Source organism: Sarcophilus harrisii, chromosome 1, assembly GCF_902635505.1.
Source record: "Sarcophilus harrisii chromosome 1, mSarHar1.11, whole genome shotgun sequence".
Lineage (NCBI taxonomy): Eukaryota > Metazoa > Chordata > Mammalia > Dasyuromorphia > Dasyuridae > Sarcophilus > Sarcophilus harrisii.
In genome coordinates, this window is record NC_045426.1 from 115,913,750 (window position 1) to 115,928,271 (window position 14,522).

Sequence of the window (14,522 nt, forward strand, 5' to 3'; positions counted from 1 at the left end):
TTATCTTGGTAATATTCTAAACCTTGTGCCAAACTATTTTCCACTAGTTTTCCAAGTAGCTTTCAAAAATAGTTCTCCCCTAAGAGATTTGTTCTTTATTTTAGTGAACGCTTTTTTACAGTAGGTTTTCCAATTTGTTGGATGATTACTAATCTATTCCACTGAGCTTTTTTTTTTAAATTAATACTAAATAATTTTAATGATTACTGTATAATGTACAGAAGAGGTATTTTCTCTTCATTTCTATACTTTTTTTCATTATGTTCTTTGAGACTCTAGACCTTATTCCCCCCTCCAAATGAAAAGTAGTATTATTCTAGTTCTATAAACATTTGATAGTTTTGATTTGTTGTTTTAGTTTATTAAACCTGTATATTAATTTGGGAAACATTATATTTTTTATTATATAAGTATACTCCAAATATAAATGACTACAAACTCAATTATTTAAATCTGTCTAAATTTCTATAAAATATTTTATGATTTTAAATATATCTTGATTGTAGTTACCTTATGATTTCTTTATCATTTCCTATTAATTTTGGCAGCAAAGAAATGCTAAAAAGCATAGGCAAAGAAAAGCTGTTTTAATAGTACAAAAATCTTATCTAAAACCAAAAGTTGGCAGTATTTGTGATGAACACTATCATCTTTATCTCTAAAATTGAGATAAAAGAAGGATGTTTGCTTTTCCACATGTAGTTCTAAAAATGCTAGTTGCAGAAATAAAACAGAGAAAAGAAATCATAAGACATAAACACTGCCAAAAAGGAGATGGAACAAATCCCATATTGTTATTTTAAGGAAAATCCATAATTTTACTCTAGAGAAAACTCTAGAAGATCAGAAAGAAAACCAATGAAATAATTAATAACTTTAATAAAGTAGGATTTAAAATAAAGCCAAGAATTCTTTTTTTTTTAAAGTCAAAAATTCTTATTAAAAAACTGCCTCACTTTGTTAACTTAATAACTCAGTTATAATTATCTACTAACAGGAAAGGACTAATCAAAGGCAAGTCAGGCAACAAGCCAAATAAAGAACATTATTATTCTTTATGAATAATGAGAATTAGCTCAGAATTCAGCAGCTGAGGTTGTTGAAATCATTCTTCTATAAACATTGAACTGTGAATAGCAAATAAACAAATTTTTTGAAAAAGTTTCTTGCTTTACTTAATGCCATGTACTGATTCAAAATTCATTATATATAATACATCTAAACTTTTTTTGTCTTAATAGTATTTCCTTTTATTTTATAATTAAGCATGTAAATTCCATATTGTTTTTCAAAAGATTTTAGAAACTTTGACAATAGTTCTTTATGAGAACAACTTTATATATCAATATATAATGAACTAAATTATCATACATACTTTATATAAAATGAGAGGTTTTCTGTTTGTCTTTAACTAATTTACCCAGATGATGTAATATAGATTATAGAAAATAAAGATTCATATAGAAACTGCTCACTGCTAGGAAATACACATATACACGCATGTACCATCATTTTAAAACTACTCTCAATTTAAATCCACAGGAGAGAAGTAATTAAATTTACTGGAAGTTGCAGCTTGTGAATGAAAATACACAGCACATGAAAGAAATGCAAAATATTGGGCAAGAGATAACATTTCATATACCAAATAACCTAAAACTATATTTGTCCTGAAAATATATTCATTTCAATTTTGGAATAAGAAGACAATAGCATACTATTAAGAGTAATCATTCATTTTAAACTCTACTCATATCTCTCCTTCTAATATTTTCTCTAAATTTTGAATCTATCCTATATGCAGGTCATTAAAGGTGATTTCTTTCTTTCTTTCTTTCTTTCTTCCTTTCTGTTACATATTAGTCACATTCTATTTTCATTATCAAGAATTTGTCTAAACTATGGAATTCTAGTAAGTAGAAAAGTTAAAAAAAAAAAAAATCAAGCAATGGAAACTTTTTATGAAAACTCCCTGCATTTCAGGAAGGACTATGACTATAAAACAGAAATAAGCTAAACTATTATTTTGATAAAATTATTTCTCACTATAACTTTACATATCCAATACAAATAGGACAATAGGAAATTGCTTCCACATAAATGTATATTTAGCTAGCACTAAATTTAACAAGTCTGAAATAAATTTTAATAGTGAAAATTTTCAAAAGTACACAAAGTAAAATTTAGAAGAACACTGCAGATGTTAAATTTGATACCACAATAACTAGCAATAATGTAAAATTTATAATTTATTTTTGTAACTTAACTCACCAATTTAGCCATTTTTCCATAATCAATCCATCTGACTGTAGCAAAATTTGTAGATTCTGCACAGTTGAATCCATGATTGAAACCAGCATGGTATCCATATGGGAAAGTGATCATAAATTCTCCAGCCTCTTGAGTAACCTGCATTATAGCATAATGTGCAATATGTCTAATTTTTAAAAAGCTTACACCAAGAAGAAACAAAATTAAAAGTATGTGGTATTTTAAGTATAAAAAAATTTCTCCCCTAATAGCTTTCACGTCCCATTAAATTACTTAAAACGTTCATAATTAATCTGCTAAAATCATTTTTTAAACTCTAGAAAAAGGAAATAAGTAAGCAGGAGGAAGATTTTAGTTAAAGGATCTCATAAAATTCAAGTCTATTACACAGAAAATTTTGAAAAGTTTCTCTGATCTCTTTAAACTATTTACATAATTTTGACTTTGCTATCCACAAATGCATTTTTATAATAAATAATTTTAATTATTAAGTATTATTTATATTATACAAATAATCACCATTATTATAATAACACTACTATTGATCAAAATAGTTTTTCAGTTTTTTCAGCCATCTCTGACTCTTTGTTACCCCATTTTTGTGGACTTTTCTTGGCAAAGATCCTGAAGCGGTTTCCTATTTCCTTCTCCAGTTACTTTACAGACATGGAAATTGAGTCACAAAGGTTTAAGTGACTTGCCTAGGGTCACACAGCTAATGTCTAAGGTCAAATTTGAACTCAGATCTTTGTGGCTCCAGGCCCAGAACTCTATCCACTGTGCCATCTAGTTGGCCCTATAAAAGTAGTAGCTAATATTAAAACCTATAACTTAAAGTTTTATAAAGTTCTTTTTATATATTACCTCATTTGATCCTTATAATACCCTTTGTTAGTTAGTACTATTTGTCCAATTAACTCTCATGGCAGGATTTGAACTTAGGTCTTCCTAACTCTGTAACTCTGTCCAAGAAAACCCTGAATTATGCCTAATCTATACATCAACTATGAAGAATATGTATGTGCTTACATGTGCACATTTATACAACTATATATTTATACAAACTATGTACATACTCAAGTCTCATAAGAAAGTTTACTGCCTAAACAAAGTATTGTATTCTTCAGTTACCCACTTGATTACAGCTCTTATTACCAGATTATTTGTCCTTTTAGATTACTTCAGCAATTTTTTTCTTATTTACATAATAGATTAATATATAATATATGTAATTATATGTTATGATGTTTTAGTTTGTATATTATAAAAATTATTTATCTCATTTGTTTGATTTTGATAACAAATTAAATTTATTCAGAGATAATACAGAACAATACACATAATTAAGAAGATCGCCTAAAAATAAATATCAATATGGTGTTTTTCCAGAAAAGAGGACACATGGGTTGTTTTGGAAAATGAAGGGTATTGGGGTTTTTTTACATCAAACCAATCAATATAGCTTCTACACATGTGAAAAATGGGAAAAATAAGCACCAGCCCTGAAGTCAGGAGGACCTGAGTTCAAATCCAGGCTCAGACACCTAACACATCCTAGCTATGTGGTCCTTGGCAAGTTACTTAACTCCAATTGCTTCAGAAAAAAAAAAAAAAAAAAAAAAAAAAAAAAAAAGGAAAGATAACAATTTTTAAAAATCTTAGAGATTTAATCCTGGAAAATGTACATTAAAAAAAAAATTTGTATGATGAAGTTTTCTTTATTACTTAAGATTAACCAAATATTTAAGGTCTTTTCCATGAAGAGCTATATTTAGTTCGTTTCCTTTCATTCTTTATTTAATAAAGGAATGCTAACATTATAAATTACAGCTGTTAATACTCCCATCTCAATGTCATCCCCATCAAGAATTATTCAAAAGCTAAGCATCCAATATTATTATTTTAAAAGACAACCAAAGTAATAGCTAATTGCTTTACTTAAAAAAAAAAAAAAAAAAAAAAAAAATATTAAATCAATGTTGTATCACCAGCTCCTTTGACAAGTGATGAAGCCTTCAGGTCCCCTTTTGAGAATAATGTTTTTAAATAAATGAAATAACTAAATTCTAGATAAGAATTCAGTGAAAATTAAAATGCAAGTTTGTTTTCCATCCCAAACTGAAATCTATCCTTGGATTCCTAACACATATGTACTGAAGTTTAATTCAATGTGAAGATAAATAGAATTTATTTATATAATTTATGAAAACAGTATAAAGGGTACCTCTTTCATTCTGAATATGGTATATTCAGCCACTCTAAAGGAGGAAATCCCTCTCTATTCCTTCTAGTATGTATTAGAATGAAAATTACAAAACTAGTTTAAAATTCTTAATATATTCCATATTAATTACTGAACTACTATACTGAACTATACTACAATGAACTATCAGAGAAAAACTGGTGAGTTCCAAATCCAAAGTGGCACTCTGACCATCTGGAACCCATTTGGCATGAATCTGGATGAGGGAGCTCAACATATACCAAGAATTCCTTATCACAATGTGGAATCCCTTAGGGATTACCAGCATAGGATTATGGTTTTTATCAAGCCATTGTAATTACAAAAGTAGGATAATGGAACTTGATAATAAACTTTGGTCAGAAGCGAGCACTTAAATACAAATTTTCTGTCACAGTGTCACCAATAAATTAAAGCAAAATATACCTACAAAATTTTACCATGTTAGATGTCTACTGAGATTTATTTTTCCTATCAACCCATATCCTCTCACAACAAAATTTTTCAAAAGTACAGTACTATTAACAGTTCAATGAGATTTGCTTTTGTAAAACTAAAAATCTTAAGGTCAATAATTTCCTAATTTTTGACTGCTGATCAAGAATTCTATCTCAAGTTTAACTGCATGATTTACATGGTACCTCCAAAGTGAATTATAAAGTTCTATATAAAATACCTGACCTTTTCATTTGATTTACTATAATAATAGGCTTTCTATCTGGGAGCCAGCATGGTATAGTAAAAGAAAAAATGAAAATCATTTCTAGCTTACAGAGTCAAAGAACCTGGATTACAATCCTAGCCATGTGTACAACACAACATTTTAGACCATATCAATACACTTTTCTAGCCTGTTTTCTGACTTGTAAGATGAGTGTGTGTGAGATAAGATGATCTCTAAGGTCCTTTCCAGCTTGAAACCCTATGATTGTAGAAGGGACACTCTCTAAAAGAACAATCACAAAACTTATGTTTTCTGTTATTCTGACCAAGATGATAAAAAGCAATTGAATAAAGAGTATTTCCAACTGAAAGTCTTATAAACAGAACAGAAATAAGCACATATATTTTATTTGGGAACAAATAAGAAAATGAGGTGCAAAGTTGTCACCCAACTATGGGGAAGTTATTACAATTCAGGAAAAACATTTATTCTCTTACAGTATCAATAAATTCTTTTTTATACTTCATCTCCTCTTTCATACTGACTTTTAGTAAATATTATGTGAAGGCAATAAAATAAAATACATAACCTTGTATGATTATTTAAAGTTTTTTTAAAGGATGATAAGCATATGTGCATACATATACGCCATATACACACACACACACACATATAACTACAGGTGAGGTATATTGAATGTGATTTTGAATGGAATTTTAATGACTCTAAAAATAACATAGTAAAGTAAAAGTCATCTCACCATAAGCAATTCCTAAATTTACCTCATCACCCAGGCCCTGATGGATAATGTGGTAGCAGGGGTCCTATTGCAGTAATAGTAACAGCTTAGCTGTCACCTGGCAAGGATAAGCTTGCTTATCAGTGTACAGCACATTTCCTGTTCCATTGCTCCAAGCCAAGAAAGATCTGTGATTCTCTCTATAGTCACATTCTCACTGAATCTCATTAATTATAGCTACACTTGGGAACAGGCTGACAGTACAAAATTCAGTCTTCTTAACTATTTCTCACACTTCTCATAAAATACTACCTTCAATACTCAGTGGAACTTTACAAGTTATCCTCCTCTATTCTTAAAAAAAAAAAGACACCCTACCAACCAGGTATTTAAAAATTATCATCCATCTCAAAAGAATGTGCTTCAAAATAACACTCTTCTGGTGTTTGTGGGAAATGAAATACCAGATCAAATAATGCTGCCAAAATAATGGGTTGCCTCTTCACTGACACATTTATAAAAGTACAAGGAGAAAAAAAAGAGTAATCATTTATACTATAAAAATAAAAAATCACATTCCCATAAAATAATGTATTTTTAAGAAGATTTACATAAAGGTGTAAAAGTTAATAGCTTCTTCAGTAACCTGAGATCCTGAATAAAGGGAACAATATTCTTTTATAGGTTTAGAAGAGTATTATTATCTCACTTTTTAAGAATCTCACCATATTCAAGGATAGTATTTTCATGCGTGGAAATTTCAATCATAGATAGAAATCACTAAGAGAACAAATGATAATCCTGTCCCATCTGCTGTTGTAATATGAGGGGCCCAATGACTTTTCCCTTTGTACCTTCCAAATAAAGAGAAACTCCAAATCAAATTTTCTTCTATATTAAAATAAAGGTTATGTCAGAGGAAATCTAGAAATGATACCTATACATGTATAAGTAAGAGTGGAGTTAAGTACTCTGTCTAATACATATATAAGCTATGGGACCATGAGTATATTGTATAACCTTTCATGGGCTCAAGCAACTTTTGTAGTTACAAACTGTGTGCAAAAAAAAAAAAAACATTCCCAGTGAAGGGACTTCCCACAAGAGAATTCTCTTCATTTGATTATATCAAATAAGACATTTGCACTCTCCCACAAAAATAAAATAAAATGGTTGACGCAGTGAGCCTACAAAACCTTGCAAGGACATAATTTAAGTTTCAATCAACTATTTCTATGTCTTCAAAAACTGTCTCCATAGCAGAGCCACAAAACTTTTACCTCCATTCTGAATGGCCAGCTCACCTAATCTGAACTGGCTTCTCATTCTAGTAATACAAAATGTCCCTGATGTTTCACAGCTGCCTTGAGCACCAAAGGGCCACAGGGCAAAAAATTACCACCTTCCCAGTATGCTAATGCAAGAACCCTTACAATTATTACTGTCCTTAATATTCAGGCTGTTCCCAGTAGCCACAGGTTTTAATACTGCAAAAGAAAGAAGGCAGCACTATCTATGCAAATTGATTCCAATAACATAGTACTCTTACTCTATATAAATACAATTCAGTCAAGTGTAGACATGCCACACTGAATAGTTCTCCTTTCAATAGGAATTAAGTTCAAGATTTTGGGTTTCAACCCATTCTATCTTATTATGTATCATGGCTATTCTTTCATTTGCTCTCCTCACTTCTTTCCCAGGAGATTTACTTTAAAAAAAAAATAGTACTTCTACTGTGCAGAATTAAGAAGAAATGCTGATTTAATCACACAAGTGAAAAAGTTTCTAAGATGGAAAAAAACAAGGATTGTGGTAAGGAATATAGAATAAAAAAGAATGGGATGAGGACGGATATTTTTAAATGTCTTCTTCAAGTAGCTAAGAATTTAAAATTTTCTCAGAGAGAGATTTATCTGAGTAAAAGACTTTTTCATTTCAGGTTTTTCACATAAAAATGCACATGTTCAGTAAAAAAATATATATATATAGGTGAAACACAACCTATATGAACAAAGAAGAGCCTGATGAGCATCTAATTTTGCAGAAATTAATCTGGAGAAGCACTCTAAAAAAAAAAATAACATCCAATAAAACCATATCTTAAATTTAACTAGAATTTTAAAAGCCCATATTTTATTATATATCAGTGCACTAGTAGGTTTGCCTTAAAATTTCTCCTAAAATCCAAAATTTAAGATTCCAATCATAGAATTCCTGTTTTGAGCTAATAATCATTAAAATGATTCCCCCATAAAAATTATATAACAGTACTTATATAAAGTAAGTTTTAACTGTTTTATTTAAATTTAATTTTATTCAATTTAACTAGTGTACCATAAATTACATTTAAAAAAAAAAACTCTTTAAAAGATCAATGATTAGCACTTCAAGCAAATCAAACTGACATCTTTTCTAAGAAATTCATGTTTGAGGATGTCAACTATAACTTTTAAATTTCAAGATAAAAAGCATGTCATTCTGTTTACTTTAAATTTATGTTAAACAGAAAACATAATGCTAGGATTTTAAAATGATTTCGAGTATACCTTGTCAAAAGGAATCCCATATTTCTTCAATACTGAAGGAGATATTAGCGTCATCTTATGGCGAAGAAATGCATCACACCCTTGAGAGCTGCTTGGGAAGAATCCTAAATAGGAAACAAGAAACATAACCACAATTAATTCAATTATAATAACAAAGCTCAACTCCACGTTTTGTTTTATTTTTTCTTCAAATTATAATTCAAATACAACACATTTACAGACTGTCATGTTAAATAGCATGATGAGTATATGAGTCACAAAGAGAAATGTTGCAGCGATAGAAAGGAAAAGACTGGATAACTGATTGGTTATTTAGATTAGAAATAAAGAAGAAAACTCTAAGATTGTGAACCTCAATGAGCAAAAGGATGGTGATGGTATTAAAAGAAAGAGAGCAGTTCAGGTCTTATCATTCTGCAGATGAAGAAACTGAGGCATGCAGAGGTTAAACAACTTGCCCAATATCACAGAGATAGAAAGTCAAACAAATGAAATTCAAATTAAGCTCCTGATCTACATCTAGCACAATGTCTACTGCACGTTTATTTGTGCATGGCCTTACCTGAAAATTATTTTTAAGAATAGGTCCCATTAAAACATTTAGGAAGCATCATATTTAATGATTCTATTTGTACACAATTTGAATTGAATGGAGTTTTTACATAAGATGACCTGTTAAATATAATAAAAGTACTAAGAAGCTGAGAGTTGTAGAAATATAGTTAATCAATGGATCCCTCATTTCCATCTTACATCTTAAAAACAATCTACCTAACTAATTCTAGGGTAATGAAGCAAGAATATAAGCATCTATTAGGATACAGACCAACTTCTATGCCAACCTCAGTCAAAGATCTAATATATCATGTCACATAAACATGAATACAATGTTTTGCCCAAGTTTTAAATGAGGAAAATAACTTTTTCCTTGATGGCATATTACAGATGGAAGGCATACCATATCATTTCAATCATTTGTATCTTACTTTGAAAAAATTCTATTAAGTAAGGCTTCATTTACTCTATTAACTAAGAAAAAAAATATACCAGTTTGCTGATTCTACTATTCACTTAGGTAGCACTTTCTTATTCAAAAGGAGGGCTGACAAGCATCAGATTTTGGAAATAAAAAATTTAAGAAAAAAGAAAGGAAAGGAAAAGATGAAGAGGTCTTATGCGGTGTATTAAATATTTCATATTAGCTTAGAATTGACATTTACAGCCGGTCACCTAAATCATGATTCACTTCACACTGCAATAACATTTTACACATTATATTTAGAATTAAATTATGATTTAAAACTGAATTTCACTTTAAAATGTTGGCTCAGTAACTAGATATTATTTTCAATGCTTGCTGTCTGTTCAACAGAAATATATTTTCATCAACTTTACATACCAATTTTAAAATAAAAATTAATATAATCACACAATATAAAATTGATTTTAAAATGTTTTATGAAACATAAAATAATTACAGCATTTTGAAACAATTCAATATTCTTAAAGGTACTCAATGGATATCCAACAGGACTCATCTCATTAATAGACAGAAACAGTAAAAAGACAACAGGCTTAATGAGAAAAAATTACTCTAATTTTTGAGTTAAAGGCTAGCAACATTTTAACTAGGGAGGCAATATAAACAATGTTCTTACTAAACTTACAACTATATATTAATTTTATAATCATGTCTCTGAAAAGATTCCCTATAAAAATATAAACATACTGTTTCTATTACTGTAGTTTTATTTTATTTTTAATTTACCTTTAAGAGTCCTTCAAAAGCATTCAAAATTTATCAAGTCACCACTATGTAGTAGATGATATTGTCCTCTGGGTGAACCAGAGAACAGTTAACAGGTTTTTTTTTACATTCTACATTGATCTCTAACCAACCAATAAAGCCTGTCCAACTGAAATAGTTGTTTTCTTAATCAGCCTTGATGTCCTCATCAACTCCTTGGTCTCACTTGTCCCCAAATTCCAATCTGTTGTCAAGTCTTGTTTCTACTTTCATGATCTGCATTACACATAATCGCCTATTCACCCTTGTAGAGGGCCATCATCACTTCATGCCTGGATTATAGCAAATGTACCTTAAATGATCTTCCTGCCTCAAATATCTCCCTACTCCCACTCCATTCATCGATTAAGCAATTTTCCCAAAGCTTAAATCCAATCATGTTACTTGACTATCCTAAATCAGCAAGTTTCAGAATCAAATATAAACTCTTTGTGCAGCATTTAAAGGTCATCATAACCTGGTCTCTTATATTTCCAGTCTTTTACACCTAATGCCTCTCCTTACTGAAAACTATGATCCAGATGCACCAGCACCTTCAAATTCATTGAACACAACAGCCCACTTTCCATCCGCATCCTTTGCACTTTTGTCCATGTCAGGCATGCTCTGTACTCTTAACTTTACATCTCAGTTCCCATGATTGCTTTCCAGACTCAGTTCAAAAATGACTTTATGCAAGAGGCTTTTCCCAGTCCCCATCCCACTTCTAACTGTTAGTACCTTCTGTTTTCAGATGACTATCATCTATTCTGAATATACCTTATATATACTTAATTTATTTTATAATTAATAATAATTAATAAATAATAATTAATTTCGCCGAGCACAGGGACTATTTTTTTTCTTTCTTGATTTCCCTAGTATTTAGTAGAGCACCTGGCATATAATAAATCTTTAATAAATCAGTTTATCAACAAACTGAAAGGAAAAGTAAAACTCTGTGTATCTCTTCCATTAAAGAGGAACAAAAAGATATCTTCGGTTCTCTTGATTTTTACCAGTTTTCATTATCCCTATTTACTCATATAAATTTCCTGCTTCTCCAAAACAAAGCATAAAATTTCAGCAGAATTAAAAAAAAAATTATCTTAGATGCCAATTTAAGTAACTTCCAAGCCCTCACCTAACAACTTCCCCTGATTCATCATTCGCAAAGTGAGCAGATACGGTGTTAAGCTTCTGATTCAAAAATAGACTTTCAAGCCTAAAGCCTAAAGGATTTTAATTTTATGGAATCATTACATTGTCTACTGAACTTTAGGTTGTTTAATTTCTCTTCTTTACTTCACTACTTTACTTATTACATACTATTTATGCTACAAGACATACTTATATATAGGACATTCATATATACTCCCCTACCATATAAGAATATATTTTACATATTAAGTATAAATATTTATGTATATGGAGCATATATTTATGGTCTTCTATCATATAATATACATATTAAGTAAATATTACTAAATATACTACTATAAATATTGCTAATAATCATTAAATACATGCATATCTTTACCTAATATATCTCATACAGTACATAATACATAATATGTATATATTATATAAGACATAATATGCTGGCGTACATAGACATTATATCCATGAATAACGATCAATAAAGCTACTTCCTCTAGAAGATCATCACCTTTAGGAATACTTTTATCCTCCCCTCATGAGAGATCAGCAACCTGCCATCTGAAGATACATGATATTTCTGTTTGTACTTCAAACAATTAACAAGTTAAATTAAAATTAAAGACCAATAAATCTTTAAATTTTTCATGTTAAAAAAGGAATACAGTGGCCCTCCTCAGCAATGAGATAATTCAAACCAGTTCCAATTGTTCATTGATGAAGAGAGCCATCCATACCCAGAGAGAGTACTATAGAACCTGAATATGGACCATAACAAAGCATTTTCACTCTTTCTGTTGCTTTTTGCTTGCATTTTGTTTTCTTTCTCAGTTTTTTTTTTCTTGATCCAATTTTTCTTGTGCAGCCGTGCTAACTATAACTGTTTATACATATACTGGATTTAACATATTTAACAAGTTATTGGGACTACCTGCCATCTAGGGGAAGGGGAAGGGGAAGGGGAAGGGGGAAGGAAGGAAAATTTGGAACAGAAGGTTTTGCAAGGATCAATGTTGCAAGGAACAGACAGCAACGTATATGTTTTGTAAAAAAAGAAAAAAAAAAGCTTTAATAAAAAATACATTTTTAAAAATAATAAATAAGGAATACTGAAAAACTGAAAGTAGCCCAGCTTAATTAAATCCAAAATGCAATAAATACAACTCAGAAATTATTCTCACTTTTAAAAATAGGTCACAGTCCATACTTTCCACTGAAATAAACCTCATCAGAATTAAGAGGGTAAATGATACTGCTCTTAATAAGATAGCAATGCTATAAAAGAGTGACAGGAAACTGGAAATTGAGTGGATATCCATCATTTGGGGAATGGCTAAGTAAGTTATGGTATATGAATGTGGAATATTGTTGTTCTACAAGAAATGGTGAGCAACTGATTTCAAAAAAGTCTGGAGAAACTTACATGAACTGATTGTGAGTGGAGTAAGCAGAACCAAAAGATTGTACACAACAAGATTACATAATGATCAACTGTGATGTATTTGGCTATTCTCAACAATGCTGTGATTCAAGACAATTCTGATGGACTTGGGATGGAAAATGACAACACATCCAGAGAGAAAAGTATGGAGACTGCATGTGGATCAAAGCAAAGTATTTTCACAGGTTTTTATTTGTTTGTTTCTATCTTGTGGTTCTTTCCCTTTTGTCTGATTTTTCTTGCATAGCATGACAAATATGGAAATATGTTTAACAGAATTGCGCATGTTTATCTTCATATGGTTTACCGTCTTGGGAGATAAGTGGTAAGGGGGTAGGCAGAAAAATTTAGAACACAAATTCTTACAAAAATGAATGATGAAAGTTATCTTTACATATATTTGGAGAAATAAAATATTATTGAGAAAAATTTATTTTACATAAGACAGCAATGAGTTTGTACCAGTTTAATATAAAAACTTTTGGGGGGAAAGTAAACCCTTAAATCTATAAAAATAATTGTGTTTAAAATTTTCAAGGTAGGAAATACATACATATTAACAAAACACATATATACATACACACACTCTTAAGTTGCTCTTTTTAGAAAAATTCAATGTAGAGAAATACATTAGATATTGTATGGCACATAAAAAAAATCCATTAATTTGAATATTTACCTAATGGAAAAGAAAGCCTTAGCATCAAAGTAGCAGACGAAGGGAAGACAATATTATTGTGTTCTATTCACACTTCACTAGCAAAGTATGACAAAAATGATAACCAATCTTTGAAAAATTAGGCATTTGATCTATATTCTTTAATTTATCTTCAAAACAAAGATAAAAGTAATTCAGTTTCTTACTGTATTTGGTATTTAAAATTCCAGTGTTAAAATTAGTGAAAAATTTTATGGCCATATATCATTGCTATTCCTATGAAAAACTAAGTAGAAGTTTATCCTTCCAGCCCATCTTTCTTGTACTCACAAAATGTTGGGAGAATAACATTATAAAGTAGTATAATCTAGGTGTTCTAAACAATAATCTCAAGCTACATCTCAGTACCACAGCTTCTAGTAATAACAAGTTTTTAAAATGTATAGGTTTCAACTGTTTCTGTAATTTTTAAGAAGTAAAACAGTGCCTTCTAGAAAAACAGTATATTTTTCCCCTATAAGGAAATGTCTGAAAAGGCAACTATTGTTAAAGTAAAGTTATAAAATGCCTATACTTTCCATACTTAATTCAAAAAGACTTAATTTGGTTATTTCTAAATCACAAAAAAAAAAAAAAATTGAGTAATTATATTTTTGAGGAGATTGAAGAAAGAATTTAAGAGGAAAGACTTTCAATTTCTTCATTGTCTTCTAGTTGCTTTCTGCTATTTGGAAATACATTCATGTCTCAGCAGCTAAAGCAGCCATATTACTATTACCCTCCCTGTCTTCTAATGTTTTTGTAGTTGAGTTCCAAGCACAGCATTTAAGTAAAACTGCTCTTTCCAAAGTTATCAATGATTTCTTAAGAACAAGCCAATGGCCTTTTCTTGATCTTTCCTGACCACAAACTAAATGTCTCATTCTTAGCTTTAATACATCTTGAATTCAATACATCCAAAAGATGTATTATCTTTTCATCCTAAAAACTCCCCCTTTTCAAACTTGAAACTAG

General features: G+C 30.0%; 1 protein-coding gene across 18 annotated transcripts in view; it reads right to left on the reverse strand.

Moving 5' to 3' along the window:
• KDM4C (lysine demethylase 4C) overlaps positions 1-14,522 on the reverse strand; it is a 437,501-nt gene that overhangs the window by 283,923 nt on the left and 139,056 nt on the right. For 17 of the 18 annotated variants that reach the window (XR_004233267.1, XR_004233268.1, XR_004233272.1 and 14 more), the window contains 2 exons: positions 8,466-8,569; positions 2,272-2,409 (listed from right to left, as the gene is read on the reverse strand). Coding sequence is in view for 13 of the 18 variants with exons in the window: in XM_012543361.3 (XP_012398815.1) it covers positions 2,272-2,409; positions 8,466-8,569 (242 nt within the window). In the remaining 5 variants the exon portion in view is untranslated. Of the gene's footprint in view, positions 1-2,271; positions 2,410-8,465; positions 8,570-9,027; positions 9,138-14,522 lie in introns of those variants that run through there. The other variant, XM_031961923.1, reaches the window with a different exon arrangement.